Consider the following 17,741-nt stretch of genomic DNA (forward strand, 5'->3'; position numbering starts at 1 on the left):
AGATTTCTTCAAATTCACCTAATCAAAGGCTGATATCCTTGGTGTGAGCGGCCCGGTTCTACTGGTCTACCATGGTGCTCATCAATTGGTTGTAGGAGTTGAAGGTCAAAATATGTATATATATTGTCTGATGAAAATTTCAGAAGAAGTGGAAGTACCAAATCTCAAACCGAAGAACAAGATGCATATGATGATCAAGACTATCTCACTTTTGACTGTTTTGGCTAGTTTAGCTTCAACTCAAGCTTATCAAAATTGCGTGTAAGTTAAAGTCCCTAAATATACATATTTCACCAAACTATTCAGTGACTAATGTAATGTGTGCTCTTTTATAGTGTACCTCACGGTGGATACGGTATTGATGATGCCCAAGGTTTGAAAGCGATTTTACCAAATTGCTCTTCAGATGCTACTATCGTATTTCAGGAAGGAAAAAACTATAATATTTCGTATGTTCTAACCCCTTGCGTGACTTCGAGAATAACAAGACGAAATAGAGAATCAAATTATATGTTAACTTCCTTTGGATAAACATAGAACTCCAGTAAATTTCGGTACTTTAAAAAATGTTGAAATTCAAGTACTTGGTAATTTAGAATTACCTAAATCAATTCCATGTAAGCATTATAAATCATACATATCATTCACCTACTTTTTTTTTGTTTTTTTTTTTTTTGTTTTTTTTTTCCCCCTTTAACAAAAAGCATCAAGTATACAGACTGACTTCTTTTAATCTTGATAGATGTCCAATCGTTGGTAAATGCTACGGCTGGAGGTAGATTGTATTGGTTCACATTAGCAGGAACCAACGTAACATTATCAGGAAATGAAAAATAAGTGAATCAGGTTGGGTAGATTCTTTTGGTTTGCCTTGGTGGCAACAAGCTCAATATACACAACCTTTAGGTGGATTAGTGGGTGTTCAATCACGAATCCAACTCGTGTTAAAACACGTTTTGTGTTCAAACAACAGCTAATTTCTTTTGGAATAAATAGGTAAATAGACCGCATGGTTGGAGTATTACTGCAAATAGTTCGACAGTGAGATATATGAAATTGAGAAAACCAATTGCATGGAGTTTCTCTTTGACTGGAAATGATAATCACGTTTGTGAGTTATCCTTCCCGCTGTTCTCCTTTTTGCAGCCTAAATGGTACACGAAATTTATTTTATTGATTTGTAACTCTCCAAATAGATGGAAACAAAATCGACGCAGCCTATGATATCAATGTAAGTTCTATAACAGGGGTCCAGAATTATGTTAAGATGCTTTTCACTGACACATTGAGCTTTTTCCCTCGTGCAGAATCCCGGCGTTTTCCCTTTCAATACAGATGGATACGATATTAAAGGTAACAATGTACTGTTTGAGAATAATTGGGTATTTAATGGTGACGATTGTGTTGCCGGTAAGTCCCACTGGTATGCTATTATATCGAGAGATGAATGATATAAATCGCTAACCTACATTCCGTTATACTAATGATCTAGTCAACTCTGGTAACAACATTACTGTTAGAAATATGGTTTGTGAAGGTGGCCATGGAGCTTCGCTTTCAGCTACTACCGGTGTTAACAATGTTCTATTCGATAATATGACTTCTATCAATTCATTATATGCAAGTAAGTGATTATTGAAGCCCTAAAATCTTGATTGCTGGTAGTCTTTTCCTGACGATTGTTTCAATCACATAGCTCGATTCAAGTCAGGTTTGAACTCTGTTGGTAATATAACCAATGTGAGTTCCACGGTTGACGCTGTACCAATTTATCGTGGTTGCCACTGCAAAGCTAATTTCGATATTCGTACAGGTAACATGGTCCAACATCCACGTTCATAATGCTACTTTCCCAATTTTCGCTACTGGTGTTTACTACGATCAAGTACGTTGTCGAACCTTCTTTTTTCACGCACAAGCACGTTATGACTGACTTATCGCTACCTCGGTCTCCAGAACACGAATAGAGGTCGAACACCAGGTGTTTATCCAGCTAACTCAACAGCTACACATATCAAGAATTTCTCCTGGATCAACGTTACTGGTACTATCAGTGATGTTTAGTGAGTCTTAATGATTATCCGAGCAATGAAGTACATGATCGGAGCTAAAGGTTTTTTTCGTGTTATCATAGTACTGGTGATGGCAGTTGCACTACCAATCCATGTTGTGAGTGTTTTGTCCAATTCTCGACTAATGACAAGTAGCTGATCTCCTTTACGTATATAGGGTATTATGTAGCCAACGCAACTAATACCGCAGCTATCACCCTTCAATTGCTAAAGTGATTACTCACTGCCTATAGTCTAACTCGATCGTGACTGAGTATTGTTTCTCTTTTTTTGTAGCGGCACTGGTAAGATTGATTGAATCGCCACTGAAATTCATTCCATCGTTTTGACTGATCATTTAATTTTGATTTTTTTGGGTAGCTACCAATATTCAAATTCATAACGTAAATCTTAAACCTATCGATGGCAAAGGTACACCTAATGTGGTTTGTGATCCTACTAGTTTCACTGATGGAACCGGTAACCTTGGTTTCAAGTGTGCCAATGGACCTTACATCCCTAATTAGATGGAGTTTAGGACCAGATCAGAAAATGGATGACCGTAGTGAAAAATCCATACAACAGAATCCCTAATATCACAGAAGTGGAAAAGTATAATACCAGTAGTGACACCTATGCTATATAATAGATAGAAAGTATCTAGACAGAATGAATTTTATGTGTTGAATAAGTCAAATGTCCTGACTTTTAAGCGAAAATTCTACAGTCCCGTAATATCCACAAATCCAACTTCTTCGTAATTGTCTTCTATATACTCAATTCTTTTTCTCTTCCTAGCTGAATTTCCATCTCGATTGTACTCGTCATTAGTTGAGGATTTGGAAGTTGTCTTATACGTCTCAGATGGCCAAATGAGTTTCAAAGGCTGTACTTGAATGGTTTGGCTGAAAAGATCCGAATAGGGATTACTATACTCTTCATTATATAACCCATGTCTGAAAGGGTGATTTTCAGGATAATCATCATACCCTTCACCATCTGAAAATTCTTCACCTGTGATCTGTTGCATTGCATATTGACCAGCTCTATTGGCATCTAACAATGAGACAAATGCTTCATTTATTCTATTCTACTTGTCTCCTCTTCATCGTCTTGGTGATTGAGTGTCTTTTCCAATACCACATAAATTTCTTTTGGGAATTCTGAAACCTTATCATTTGAACGTTGGTTTTGTTGAACGGAGAGCAACATCATGATGATTGTTATGGGCGGTATGTATAAAATTTTTGAATCCTTTTGAATCGTTTCGAGAGCATGATGAGTACCGTTTGATATGAAACCAAATTGATCTCCCTATTATGAGAATATCAATGTTGGTCAATTGATGATGTCCCGATGATGTTATCGCATATTATACCGGTGATTTGAGCCGCTTGAACCGGACCAAACTTATCCCATGACGAGATCTTCCCGTAACTCAAATTCCAGCTGATACACATACTGGACTTATCTATGATGTGCAAACAGACTGACATGTTAATTTGGGACAGGCTACAAGAGATATATAGACATATATATATATATATATATATATATATATAGTCATCAAGAGTGGATGTTGCAAGTCTGATAATTCCTTTGCACTTGCTTCTTACTGATTGCAACTCGACCCTTTAATAAGCCTGCTCACTACAAATCGCAATGCCTTCGTATACACCTACACTTCTTCAACATATCAACTTGCCAGTTCCAAAAGGTACATTACATCTGGCACAAGAATTTTACGGAGATGTGATTGGGTTTGAGAGTGATCCTGTACCTCATTTACAGAAAGATTTCTTGTTATGGTGAGTTGATGAACATATATACGTCGCGTTCATGTAACCTAGTAGCACTCGTCATTAATGCTTATTTACTATCGCAGGTTCAGAATAGGAGATGGACCACAACAAGTAAGCTTTGAAACCTCTATGACATTTTCAAGGTAGAACATGGTCAAATGCTCCGGGCCGGTGAGCTGATCAAAATCTATTACTTGTTTCTTTTTAGATTCACGTAGCTTTCGAAAACATATCACCCGATTCAAATATAATCTCCTCCCGACATCCATGTTTTCAATTACCTTCACCAGAATCATTATTAGCTTTACAAAAGAGAATTTATGAACATAAACAATCTGGTGTTAAATCAGCTGCAATGGAATGTGATCAACCAGGTGAAGAAAATTCAGGTTCAAAAGGTGTAGAATATCCTACTAGGTTTTTCGCTAGGGATTATGCTGGTAATAGATTAGAATTTAGTGCGGCAAGCACATAATGTTCTTATGGGTTAACGGGGGTTATAGTTTTCTGCGTTTTTAGGGTTTTTGGTATAATTGGTATAACAAAGGTATCAACGTGTACTTGATTGGTGATGCATCAATAGCTAATTCTGTACAGATGATTCTGTATACTGGTGAATATCTCAAGCAGTAGTCGATTTAGTCAGTTTCGCGAAATCTCCTTGTCCACTTTAAGTGCTCAAAGTCGTCTGAGCAATCAAGTGTGTACATGATATAATGATACTGCAGTAGAGAGAAGCTGGAAACTCAAAAAATCGTAAGCGTCACTGCAAGTCATTCGTGTAATTTCAGCTTCGGTTCGGATTATCTTGCCAAGAACCGAGGACATCCGTATCTGTGATAGTGATCGGTCGAGTTTACCCCTACAAACCCTTTAAAAGGATGATGTTGTCTATGCAATGTCGCTTTAGCATTTCCTTTGATTTCAGATGTAAACTAAAAAGTGTATCATATTATTACAAATCATTCATCAAGTTTTATCCTAGATTGTTTGAGAGAGATAACCTGAATCTCAGGGGGATTAGATTATGCAATGCCTGCAAGTGTAATTACAAAAACAAACTAAATACACTCATCATGGCTTGTGCATTATTTAGATTGAATAAATTTTGAATATTTCAGTTTGATTGTGAAACGAAACGAAATATCGATAAACACAACTTTTATGAAATCTCTGGATATAGGACATACATAAATCGAACAGATATATTCTCAAACTTATACACGCATCTTTGACTGAACCAAATTTAACGTTTTTCAACCAACGACTTTCGATAACATTTATAACGACTATTCTAACGATATCCCATAATAATGCCTCCTAAACGACCCCCTCCTCTTCCAAAGAGCTTGTTTGCACCTCAAGGTCCATTGAGTCCTAGTGAGTCATTTTACTTCATCAAAGCTTGTGCAAAGCAGCCTTAGCATGCGACGTTGATTCACAGACCATATTATGCTGAGTTTGATAATATACTGATGGTTTCCTGGTTCGCATTCAGCTCCTCCTCCTCCACCACCTTCAACGATTCATCCAGAATTTATCATAGATTCACATTCATTCATCAAGAATATAGAACCTACACCTGATCCGATCTACGATGGTTTGGATCCTTCTTATCCTAGGCCTCCAGTTAGAAGCGCAGTACAAGTGAAAATGGACGTATCGGCCGAACCTGCTCAAGCTGTTCTGTGAGTAATCAGCTTTTTCTAGGATATGGTGATGGTTAGGGAGTTACAACGATGAATAAATAAAATACTGTACTACGTACTTTAAATGGCTGGGCATCATGATGGGATTTCAAGGCCTGACAATCATGTAATTTTACTTTCTGTCTAGTGGAGTAAAACCATTTTCAATCCATCCAACAATCCTAAACTTGACTCTGGTCACACCACCAAGTATAACAAATATAGCAAAAGGTGCAGTTGATATAATTGTACCATCAACTTTCCCATTAAATGAAAAAGAATGGGATTTATTAGAAGAAGCTGTAAATGCTTTAGATGGTTGTTGGGGTAAATCTGATAAGAGTACACCTGTAACTGGTGAAAATGGTAAAGAACCTGGGAAAGTTGTTATTTGTGAGTTTGCTCAACTTAAAAAATTAGATCACTCAGCTTCACAATCGAGAGCTCTAGGATAAATCGATTGAGAATGAAATTTGTTATTCTGCTGAACTTATACTAACGATTTTTTCTTTGCAACATAGCTGGTATACTTCCTCCACCATTAACAAAAACTTCAACTCCACTTCTCAACTCAGATGCATATAACGAACATTTAGCTAGATTAGCGAATCTCTCTTTACATGCAAACGTATACTTGAAGGCTTTACCGCCTGTAGTGGATATAATTCAAGGGAAAGAAAGTGAAGGAAAATGGTGGGAAGATCGGAAAGAATTAGAGAGGGTCTTAAGGATGTATAGTGAGTACAACTTCTACCTTCCTCCTATCTTATCAAAGAGCAACCTCTCCAGATAGATATATATATATGTTGCTGAATATCACATCAATCATGTTCATTTTCGATAGTTTCACCAGCAATTGAAGCTTTTGGTACACATAGAATAATTTTCGGTTCAACACCTGCATTACCTTTACCTGAATTATCAAGAGTTACACCTATTCCAGGTGAATTAGAACAACCTATTTCAAATGGCGAATGGTATACTGTTTTAAGAAAAGTCATTTCTGAATTAGGTGAAGGTGAAGATGAAATGACTGGTGTAATGGGTGGTAATGCTGCTAAAGTTTATTGTTTGGCTCATTGAACATTAAAAGAGGTGGTTGTTTGGGTATGGAAGGAAGCATAAAACAGTGTATCAATAATAACGTAGAGTAATGGGAAGTGGAAAACAGATGGACTGGACTTTTAAATGTGTATATAGAAGTGAAGATTAGGTTAATAGCCATTTGGTACAGCATTGTGGACGGTCTCAAAATTCTCACAACGTTAATACTTGAAGTGGAACAACATTTTATCAGATATCAAACAAATTAATGCTAGCTTTGACAAACTGTATCATGTTTTAATGAATATTAGTTATGACCAGAAATTCATCAACATATAAAATCGATACATGCGAACGTCTTAATTTCTTCCAAATTTTGGTTATTTAACTAACTAATAGATACATATATAAACTTGTAAAATAAAGAGGAAACGAATCGCTTATCCAGCAACGATGGCACCACCGTTAACGTGGATAGATTGACCAGAAATGAAACTTGCATCTTGAGAAGCTAAGAAAACATAAGCTGGACCTAATTCAGATGGTTGACCAATTCTACCGATTGGTGCAGGAGAGTTGTGCCATTCTTTCATTTGATCTTCAGACATTGCTGCTGGTTGTAATGGTGTCCATACTGGACCTGGACAAACTGCGTTGACTCTGTGTGGATATAACAAACAATGAGAAATAGCTCGTTCATACCGGACTTTCATGGGAGAATTACTTACCTAATACCTTTTGAAAGTAATTGATTAGATAAACATCTGACCATAGCTACTTGAGCACCTTTAGTCATTGAGTAGTCGACTAACATAGGTGGACCAGCATATGCGACTATGAAGTGTTAAGGGAAATGTCAATTTTGTGGCCCATTATATCTCATAAGTGAAAGGTATAAACTCACCTTGAGAAGCAGTGACGATGATTGAACCACCTTTTGGAATATGGGGAACAGCAGCTCTTGTGAGGAAGCTATGATTTCGTTGAAAGAGAGTTTGATCAGTATCAAAAAACAATCACGAAAATTGGTAACAGATCGACTCACAAAGTACCGTAAATGTTGGTCTTGATAGTTCTATCGAATTGTTCAGTGGTGATATCAGTGATATCTGGGATAGCGTACTATATGTATATGAATGGGAATTTCTTTTTTAGTTTTGATGACAAAGCGAAAGTTTAACATCCAACTTACCATAACACTAGCGTTGTTAACTAAAACATCAATTTTACCCCAAGCTTGAACAACAGAATCAATAACTCTTTTACAACCAGCTTCATCTCTAATATCTTGTGGGAAGAGTAAACATTGACCACCTGCAGCAACGATTAATTGTTTTGATTTTTCTGCGTCTTTTTGTTCTTCTGGTAAGTAGACGATGGCAACCTAATTATGATCAATTAGAAAAGTGATCAGAGAATGATTGAGGCGATCAATGCTTATACATGAAGTGAGAGCAACTTACATCGGCACCTTCCATAGCAAACATTACAGCAGCAGCTCTACCAATACCTGAATCACCACCTGTAACAATAGTTTTTTTACCTAAAAGCTGTTTATCACGAATGAATATAGGAGGTTAGCAATTAGCATTTCTTAGTCCAATATATAGATAGATAAGATGAATTATCGATTTGACCAACCTTTTTAGCAGCTTTGTATTGAGTGAAATCTTCATCACCTTCTTGAATAGTTGCTGGAGCAGGTTTTTTGGTCATATCTTCTTGAATACCAACTGCTCTATCAACTTGTGATTCAATTGGGAAATCTCCAGGTTTGGCGAATTCTCCTTTACCAGCGGTTTCAGCACCGGGCTGTGGTGTCAAAAATTAACAAAAGGGATTTTAATCAGTACATGATTCTTTCATAGACGATAGTGAGATGGTCATAGACATATTTGATGCTATGAAATGTGTTACATATGTAAGATCAAGGATACTTACTGCTGCAGTAGCAGTCTCACCACCTGTGGCTCTGTCGACAATTGATTTTACTGTATCCATTTTGATTCAATATACTATATCTATGGTTGATGAGAAAAGGGGAGAGAAAGGAATCGAGAACATCCTGATTATGCCTAGTTCAACTTATATACCTTTCTGCTATCTGACCGATGAGATTCCCTAGTGAGATGTCAAGTGATATTTCAAGAAATTTCATACACCGTCACAATATATAATATGACGTCGATATCATATGTGTTTTCAAAGAGCCTATTATTATTATCCTCGCCTAGTCCTCTAACCTGGGCTGTTATGATAAGGGAATGGGGTTACGCATGTCACGAAAATCGAAATCCAGGCAAAACACAAAAGTAAAACCTCATGTAACTCATACTTGATTACGATATACACATACCTATGCTCTCGTACTAATCTCTGTATCAGTCAGTGCCATGCAGATTGCATTCCTTGAGGATCGGCCAGAAAAGTCAAAGCAAAATAAATCATCGTCTAAACACGACGTCATATCAAAAATAGAAAAGATACGGTCGTGCCTGAGCAGCTACCGTAAGTCACCGTCCGTTGCGGATTTGAGATCATGGTGGAGGCTGTTTTTGAATAGCTGGAATCTCTAAACTTACAGTAGTAGCCTTAGGTCCCATGCAGTCTGGTATAATAGTACTGGTTTGGTTGTAAAAGTTTTTTTTATTTGCATAAAAAACATCCCTTATATATGAAAAAAACCTGTAACCTATATAGAAGTAAAGGAGGACGAAGAAGGTGAGACCGATAAGTAAAGATAACAGAAAATAATTGAACTTGAATATGTGTATATCATTACTTAATCGTTATCATATTTACGCTCAGCCACAATGTATGTTTATCTATAATTATAAGATCAAACACGAAAAAATGACATTTGATGTATATTGTATATTTGATACATCATGAAAGGGAGAAGAGGCTGGGGAATTAGGGGAATTTGTTGCCTTGAAAGATTTGTTCACCTGATTGTCCGGTTTTGTTTTGCGATTTGTCGAGAAAAGTTCTTTCTTTATTGTCCATCATCATAATCAATATATATATGTATATCTTCTATTTTATTCATGTAAAGTACCATAATCTCTAAATTCTAAAGAATTACCTTGTAATGTAGGATTTGAGATAAGGGCTTTTGAAACTGGTTTACCTACTGCACTTCTTCTTTTTGCTCCTACGCCATGTCCATGACTGCTTGAACCTATTGAACTATTTAATGTAGTTGGCGAATTTGGATTCAAGTAGTTGTTTGAATTCGAAGTTGATCTACCTAAATATGATCTTGTAGCCATATCTTCGAAAGGATTTTGAGATATTCTTGATCTACCTTGGGATTGTTGTTGGTGAGGATTTTGGAACCATGAAGTTCCAAATACTGATGGACCATAATTTCCATCTATAGGTGATCTTGATCCACTTCCTTGACCAGAATAATTCGATGGTGCAGAAGTACCATAGCTTTGTCGATTGTGAATTTCATCAAATCTTTGTTGATCTCTATCTCTTGCTGATCTATCATTCTCGAATGGTGATGCATAAAATGAACTTGGTCTATCATCGATTTCACTTGCCGCTATTGAAGGTACCATTGATACTCTTCTCATTGAATTATCATTGGAATGGGTGTTCCAATTTGACTGAGCATATACTTCTGACATTGGTCTATGATCACCAAATACAGACATATGTTCCGATAATCGTTTATGAACAGCTTTATCATTTGATTTCTTGACCCTTTGGTAAATCCAATATACTAGTGCTATCCATAATAAACCTCCAACAGTAACGCAAACACCAATGATAATATTTCGTTTTCTGTTACTAGCAGATGAACCGCCGGTGGTAGTCGAAGAGGTAGGAGCAGTTTCAGATGATGCCGCTAGTGGGAAAGCGGTGTTAATTTGAGCGGCTAATGCCCCTTCGATACCCGTTTGATTGTACAAGGGCGAAGAAGATGTTTTGATGTAGGCATTCAGAGTATCAAAGTATTTGGTGGGAATGTAAGACATGTATTGAGTAAGCAGGGAAGTTTTATCACCATCCCATGCTGCAGGTTGATAAACCTGAAGTCCATAAGTTTGAACGTCACCGCCATCTATCTCTAAAGCGTTACTGATCAATGTAGGAAAAGTGTTGAACAGTTGAGATGTTGCGTCTGAGGAGTTGACAACGAACCACCAAGGATAATAATCGGCTGATAATAAGATAGCAATAAGAGTTTTGTCTTGAATAGGATCATCAGTTTCACCAGAGCCAGCTTTAGCGTTATTGGCAACTGAATTTGCAGGTACAATCAAGGTTGGCATACTACTTGGTATAGTAGCGACTGAAGGAGTACTAGTAGTAAAAGTAGTTTTAGTGCCGGTCTTAGTTGGAGTAGTAGTAGGTTCATCACTTGTCCATGTATCTGTGGAAGAGATTTGTGTGAATCCAATCAACCATGTTTGAGTGGGTGTATAAGCTTCATCGGTTGTACTGGAGCTGGAGTAGTTATATGAAGAGGTCGCTGAAGCGGTTTCTGATGCAGTATCCCAGTCGGTAGAAGTAGAAGTAGGATTGAAAGTTGATACTCCTGTACCATTAACCGCAGGTGTGTACGTAGCGTTACCGAAACTACTAATCGCATCAGTTGGGATTGTTGAACCCCATGAGTTTGTCGAAGTGGCAGTGGCAGAAGCCGTGATTGACTCTTCATCGGATAGAGTAGCAGTAGAACTGACTGATACACCAGAAGAGGTAGCTGGCTCCGAACCATTGGCAGTGGTGGACGGCTCGAGACTCGTGCTTCCAGAGGGTAAAACGGTTGAACTTTGAGTGTCATCCTCAGAAACAGTCGTTGAAGATGATACCTCTGTGGTTGTCCAAGGGGAATGGGCCGAGTCGGCATTTGTAGAAGTTGCGGTAGGTGATTCAACTGCTATTGAGTCAAGACTGGTTGACGGTAAGGCGGCACTAGAAGTAACCTGACTGGATTCTTCGCTAGTACTGGTCACCGGAACGAATGCTGATTCCGTACTAGTAGGGGATGAAACAAAATCGGTGGTGGAGGCTGCTGAATCAGTAGATAGAGCAGTGGTTTCAGGGAGAGACGATACGACGGTTTCTTCACTTAAAGTTGTAGCGGGTGATGGTTGCGATATAAGAGAAATAGCGGAAGAAGTATCAAGTAATGGTTGACTTGATATTCCTTCGACTGATGTGGTGGTGGGTTCTGCTATAGTATCTTGAGAAGTGGTCGCAACATCAGAAGTAGCAGTTGGTGTCTCTGAGGATACCGAGACAGTGATTCCGAGAAGAGGAGCATCCGAAGTCGTAGTAGCAGAAACATCGCTAGTGGCATCAGGGGCTAAAACAATTCGATGTGTTAGAACGCGATATTTCAAGATTCATCACAATTCACTCACGGGGGGCGGAAGTGGCGGCGTCAGTAACAGGTGAGTCAGTTGTGATTGGAGCTGTTGTTGTATCAGGTGTTGAAGCTGCGACAGTTGATGTAGCTGGATCCGACGCTATTGCGGTTAAAGAGTCAGCTATTGGAATTTCACTTGATGATGAACTTGAGGTATCGCTTGTTGAATTTGGGGAACCTTCAGAGAGGATTGATTCAGGATTCGGATCCCCATTCTCTTGCCCGGCATCCTGTCTTTTATGCTTCCAGCGCATTTCGACAAGACTTGGCGGTATTGCCCTTGCGTTTGCAAATATTATAGGAGAAGGGATATTCCAAGTATCAGGTGAAAATTTGTTTAAATGGAATAAAAGATCAAACTGAAAGTTCGAAGTGGAATTCAAATTGAAGGCAACTTGAAAAGTTGAAGTAAATGAAAATAATGAAAAACGCAAGTTTGAAAGATGATTGGAAGAACAACTTGTAAAACTTGAAAACTCTGAACATAGAAATTTGAAATGCTTTAAATGCTTGAACTTGAATTTAGACTTACTTGTAACGGAATTTCCTGCAACATCGACAGATGTAACTTGTTCAGCTGTAGTCATTGGTTGAGCAGATGTGTCGGTAGTGGAAGTTGATGGTGATTCGCTAGTTGAGGTCAATTTATCTAGTGAAGCATTAGTTGTTTCTAAAGAAGTTGAGGCCGGAGATTCAGTTGAGATAGCGGCAATAGTTGAAGTTGGTTCTGCTGTAGATTCCTGCGCAGAGGAGGAAGCCGAAGTAGAAGTAGAGGTTGCTACGCCACTAGAGAGATCCAAAGTTGACTTCGCAGATGCTGAAGTGGATTCTGCTGCTGCAGATGTCGATTCTGAAGAGGCAGCTGAGGACGTCGTTACCGCACTGGACTCGGTTATTGAACTGGAGGCTGAAATTACTTCAGAAGTGGAAGATGTCGAAGATTCGGCTGAACTCGTGGAAGAAGAAATGCCAACTAAAGCATCTAATCCCAATCCAGCTATATAGAATAATCAGTCATACGCCCGAACTGGGAATATCAGAGTGTATCGTAAAAGTCAACTCACCATCTAAATCCAGACCTAGTTGTTTCCTTATCCTTTCTCCGGCATATTGATATTCCAATTCATCTTCTTCAGCTTGTATGACTGATGCTTCAAGTTCCAAACCCAATCTCTGTCTTCTAGTGTGATTATTCAATCTTCTATCCAATCTAGATGTGTGTCCATCTGCTAAAATAGTTTGTCCGAGAACAAGAAGAACAACTAATAATAAAGGTCCAAGCGATATTCCTCGTTTAAAAGATCTCATATTTCCTTTTCGTCCCATTTTGAATTGATTCAGCCCGTAGGCTGTGTATTTCACTTTGCTACCTAATGATTCTATATTTTCGTTATTGGTATTTTCTATTATAGAACTTGATGTAGGAGAAAAGACATTCCAGGCAGTTTTTGGATTTGATGATGACGATAACAGCTTGTTAAGATTGCACAAGCTTGTGAGTGAGATTTGTCGATGTTTACTGATGATGGACCGTCCAGCGGATTGACAAAGTCGATGATACGTGACAAGTGACTAGATTTGTTCTTTTCTTTTCTGTTTCAAGGTTTGAGGAGATAAGAGTGAAAAGAAAGGTCGATAGATATGAAAGGATGGTTTGTTTTTGAGTGTTTTTGAAGTTAGTTTTGGTCTAGTGTTATTGACAAATGAGTGTGTGGTTTATTGCGAGCTGATGGAATGTATGTAAATGTCACGATAGAATTGTGAATGAGTTAGAATAGGAGGTTGGGAGTAGAAGAGGATTGATTATGGTCGTTAAGATATCAAGATGGTGTAAAGAAGAAAAGGACGATGTGTGATATGCAGTGCAGAGTTGGGAAATGAGGGTGATCGTGGCGTAGTCAAGAGAGGTCATATAGCGATTAATTGTAAAGGACCCAGTAATAATAAAATGTAAAAAATAAACGCATAGATCATCAGCATAGTCCCCTTTTCCACTTTCTCTTATGAAGCAACGACTACATTGGTCGAGACCTTGAGACATTATTATTGATCGGGAAGATGGATAATATGTGTATGTATATGTGTGTATGTAGAAATGTGGGTCAAAGCGTAGTAATGAAACATATTATTTAATTTTCATTGTTCCCATAACGCTCAACCCTTCCTGTATCCCCTTCCTCTCCCGAGCAAAATTCCAATAACAGCTGAATGATTCCTTCTTTTACCGAAACCACATGTAATAGATATAATATGATGCACTCACGATTGATTTTATTCTTTATATAACTCACCAACAATAATTTATTTGATTGTATATCCTTTTTTCCCCTCTTTTTTATCTAATTCTTATACAATATTGATGGATAGATTTGTCGTATATAAAGATGGGGTTTTGATTGTTTGGAAACGCGTAAAACAGAATTGAAAATTGACCGATCTACGTGCTTTTTTTTCTATTCTTGCTTTCTGTATGATCTTCTTTCTGCGTTGTGGATATTGTGTGAGTGAGTAAGTGTATATGTCGTCGATAGGTGTCTTGATTACTTGTATGACAGACATATGAAGAAGCAATGTTTAAAGATGATCTTCAGTGGTAATGCACCTACTACCACTGTAGTGCTTTAGTGTAGTATACGAAGGTTTTAGCACCAGTAGGCTTGTTTGTTAAAAAGTAAAAGTACAGTAGAGGGAATTTCCCATAACCCTGAAAAGATAAAACGTTGGAACCCCCTCTTCTCCTCCTGTTCTGCTTCACAATTTATTTTATTGTTTAATTGTGCCAAGGCCCTATTTTCCTTAAATTCTACTCTCTTTCTTCTGTAACATAAAAATCACACGCGCGCTTTGAGACGGTGAATTGTGAACTTACTGCGCCAAAAGATGGTTTCGTTCCTACCTTACTTATTTATATTCGTATGTACCTAAAAAGTGAGAATGGGTCGAGACTTTACTTATGAGAGAAGATGACGAAGCTTAGCTATAGCTATTGATTGGAGTGACATTTGTTATCGTGCTGCTACAGGAGGAACGAGGGTCATTGATATAGATATAATGAATGGTTATATGCAGGTGAATTTTATGGAAGCCTGTATCTTTGGTCGTGGTTTCGGATTAATTGTTTCGATCCTATCAAAGAAGATGAGCTTTGAATACAAGTGACGAACAACACATACATATATACAATAACATACGCATGTTGAGACACGCTATCCGAATGACGATTACTGGCCCATCTCGAGATCAATATAGATAATCACAGAATACATGCAGCAATCGGGCGATTCATGAGGACTTCGTTACAGTTGCTTCAGAAACGTCGACGACCTCCAATGAGTAGTTATCGAGACATCCAGTAACCACCAAACATATCATAAACAGAATACACGCGGACAGTCTTTCAGATTGTGTTGCACCGCAGTATTCGCATCAGGGAAGAAAGTTTTGTCATATAATGTGCATATACAAGAAAAGCTATATCAAATTCGTTTCGTTAAGACACCAGAAGCCCCTTCCTCTGTAAAGTTTTTTATCTATAGTAATCAATCTATCTATACAATTTCATATTTATCAACAGTCAATATTCTTTCTTGTGAGAAAGTCTGCTCTGAACCATCTTCGATCAATACAGCTTTAGCAACCTATATTACCGATAAATAGTGTCAGCACGCATATAGATGGTTACTATCATTTAGCGAGTAAAATTGACTCACCTCGACATCAGCTAAAGAACCTGAAGCTGCAAATCCAACTGAAACAGGGAAGAAAGCATCTGAATCCCCTTGACATCTAAATTCTAATGAACCATTTGAATTTTCAGAATCAATTGTATCGATTGTCCACACGAATGAATTTCCAGATAATCTCCAATCTGCTTCTCCTGTTACAGAAGGAAGAGAACCGGAACTGTGAGATAGAATAGGATATATGAGCATAAGAGTTCCATGTTATTGAAAAGAGAGGAAAGTACTTACGGTACAGGAATAGAAATAACAACATTTTTAAGTGATAAATGTTGTGATTCAAGTTCATATTCAATTGCTACATCAGAAGTACCATCACCTCTAGGTTGAGGCCAAACAGTAACATTTAATGGAACATTTGATTCATCTTTTGAATTTAATCTCCATCTTAATACACCTAAACCTTGACCTACAGGGAAACTTCTTGAAGGATCTTTTAATCCTATAATTTTTTCTGATCCTGTAAATTTAGCTACATTTGGATGTTGTTTAAATTGTAAATCTGAATATGTATCTTTAGGTTCTAAAGTTAATCTTATCTTTGATTTAGCCGCATCAGTAATTCTTAAATCTAAATCACCTTTTAATTCAAATGATTCTAATCCACCATCTCTTAAAAGTGTTAATGACAATTGTTCTTTTATCGTTACATGGATGCTAAAATGGATATAAACATAAGGGTATCAGTATCGCTTCCTTCAATACAAGAGAAACTACTGTGGAAATCGTTGAACAATCACATAGAATTGGATATACGCGAAAAAGAATAACGACTTACCTATCTTGTTCAACTTTTTCTAATACATCAGCTGAAACTTCAGTTTCTAATACAGGTTCAGGTTCAGGTTCTGGTTGAGGTTCTAAATCAATATCATTCTCTTGTACACCACCTAAAGCGGCATTTATTAAATCAGATTGTTTACCACCTTTTTTACCTAATTTCATACCTGAACCTGAGAATTTTGGTTTTGTCGTAGTTTGTTGTTGTTGAGACGATGATATAGATGGACTTGAAGTTCTATATGTTTCTTGTGATGTCGGTTGTTCATATCTTGGTACAGATGAATATCCACCTGGTGTATTATTACTGTTATTTCCATATCCACCACCCATACCACTTGATCTTGATGATCCACCACCAATCTGAGCGATTCTTTGTTGTTCTCTTCTTTGCATTTCTAATTGTTTTGCTCTTCTCTTTAATTCTTCTTTAGCTTCAGCTTCTTTATTTCTTGCAATAATTTCTTGTATTTTTTCTTCATGTGATTCACCTTCTAATACATTTCTAACTTGTGATAATGAAACATTTTCTTTATATCCTAATGAAACTACTTCATCAAATGCACATAATAAATCAAATGAATGATGTAATATCGCTGGTTCTGACATTGCAGGTGTTAATGATGATATAAGTCTAACAAGTAATTGAAGTGTGTTGATATCCTGGAAAAACGATTGGGGTTCAACAAAGTCAGCTTATAGCAATTCAATCAATGAACAACTGCTCAGCTGACTCACCTGTAAGATATTACTACCTTTGTTGGTAATCAATAAAACGTAGAGTTCCTCGAATGGTTGATATACGAATCTTACATCATTAGTTTCTACTGTTGTATGTTGGGAATTGACAGGAATGAGTTTAGGGAAAGCAGCTAAAAGACCATCTACTCTAGATCTTGGCATAGGTCGAAACTGCCTTGAAAGAAGGGCTGAAGATGTAGATGGGAATTAGCTATATGGTTCTAGATAATACGATAGCTAACTCACGTTTACCACTCCTTGTACAGATTGAAGCAGCGAGAACGACCTAAGAGCATGTCAGCTAACATCATCTTCCAGCAGAATATAGCTTACCATTTTGCTTGACCTGTTTTTCGTATTTCAGATGAAAGGATACTAGTTTTGTCTATTTCTATAGTATACACTGAACAATTGATCTGACTTGAAGTATACCTTGATAGATAGTATCAATAATGACAACGCTCATGGACGTGGCATAGCAACAACACCAACAATAACCAAGAGCG

The 17,741-nt window shown here is 37.5% G+C and overlaps 6 protein-coding genes across 6 annotated transcripts; 3 read left to right on the forward strand and 3 right to left on the reverse strand.

The window, feature by feature from the left end:
- Nucleotides 1-181: 181 nt before the first annotated feature.
- On the forward strand, nt 182-2,578 carry L201_002143 (uncharacterized protein; the record flags this gene model as incomplete). Its single annotated transcript, XM_066217921.1, has 16 exons — nt 182-261; nt 336-449; nt 538-617; nt 743-775; nt 847-914; nt 997-1,111; nt 1,197-1,231; nt 1,308-1,410; nt 1,493-1,624; nt 1,697-1,740; nt 1,814-1,885; nt 1,957-2,063; nt 2,135-2,169; nt 2,230-2,284; nt 2,349-2,356; nt 2,433-2,578. The coding sequence occupies 16 exons, from the start codon at nt 182-184 to the stop codon at nt 2,576-2,578; spliced, it is 1,227 nt and encodes a 408-aa protein (XP_066074018.1).
- A 1,135-nt stretch (nt 2,579-3,713) lies between these two features.
- On the forward strand, nt 3,714-4,328 carry L201_002144 (uncharacterized protein; the record flags this gene model as incomplete). The annotated part of the gene is made up of 3 exons (XM_066217922.1): nt 3,714-3,859; nt 3,937-3,964; nt 4,062-4,328. 3 exons carry the CDS (start codon nt 3,714-3,716, stop codon nt 4,326-4,328), a joined length of 441 nt encoding a protein of 146 aa, XP_066074019.1.
- Nucleotides 4,329-5,166: 838 nt separating this feature from the next.
- L201_002145 (uncharacterized protein) lies at nt 5,167-6,624 on the forward strand (the record flags this gene model as incomplete). Its single annotated transcript, XM_066217923.1, has 5 exons — nt 5,167-5,233; nt 5,352-5,541; nt 5,690-5,934; nt 6,063-6,278; nt 6,386-6,624. 5 exons carry the CDS (start codon nt 5,167-5,169, stop codon nt 6,622-6,624), a joined length of 957 nt encoding a protein of 318 aa, XP_066074020.1.
- Nucleotides 6,625-7,025: 401 nt separating this feature from the next.
- On the reverse strand, nt 7,026-8,586 carry L201_002146 (uncharacterized protein; the record flags this gene model as incomplete). Its single annotated transcript, XM_066217924.1, has 8 exons — nt 7,026-7,245; nt 7,314-7,419; nt 7,490-7,557; nt 7,631-7,707; nt 7,778-7,969; nt 8,049-8,135; nt 8,227-8,397; nt 8,527-8,586. The coding sequence occupies 8 exons, from the start codon at nt 8,584-8,586 to the stop codon at nt 7,026-7,028; spliced, it is 981 nt and encodes a 326-aa protein (XP_066074021.1).
- Nucleotides 8,587-9,626: 1,040 nt separating this feature from the next.
- On the reverse strand, nt 9,627-13,300 carry L201_002147 (uncharacterized protein; the record flags this gene model as incomplete). Its single annotated transcript, XM_066217925.1, has 5 exons — nt 9,627-9,766; nt 9,836-11,911; nt 11,970-12,452; nt 12,507-12,971; nt 13,039-13,300. The coding sequence occupies 5 exons, from the start codon at nt 13,298-13,300 to the stop codon at nt 9,627-9,629; spliced, it is 3,426 nt and encodes a 1,141-aa protein (XP_066074022.1).
- A 2,222-nt stretch (nt 13,301-15,522) lies between these two features.
- On the reverse strand, nt 15,523-17,571 carry L201_002148 (uncharacterized protein; the record flags this gene model as incomplete). The annotated part of the gene is made up of 7 exons (XM_066217926.1): nt 15,523-15,612; nt 15,685-15,877; nt 15,946-16,371; nt 16,493-17,157; nt 17,233-17,423; nt 17,482-17,521; nt 17,569-17,571. 7 exons carry the CDS (start codon nt 17,569-17,571, stop codon nt 15,523-15,525), a joined length of 1,608 nt encoding a protein of 535 aa, XP_066074023.1.
- Nucleotides 17,572-17,741: the final 170 nt, after the last annotated feature.

Source organism: Kwoniella dendrophila, chromosome 2 (genome assembly GCF_036810415.1).
Source record: "Kwoniella dendrophila CBS 6074 chromosome 2, complete sequence".
In the NCBI taxonomy this organism is placed as follows: domain Eukaryota; kingdom Fungi; phylum Basidiomycota; class Tremellomycetes; order Tremellales; family Cryptococcaceae; genus Kwoniella; species Kwoniella dendrophila.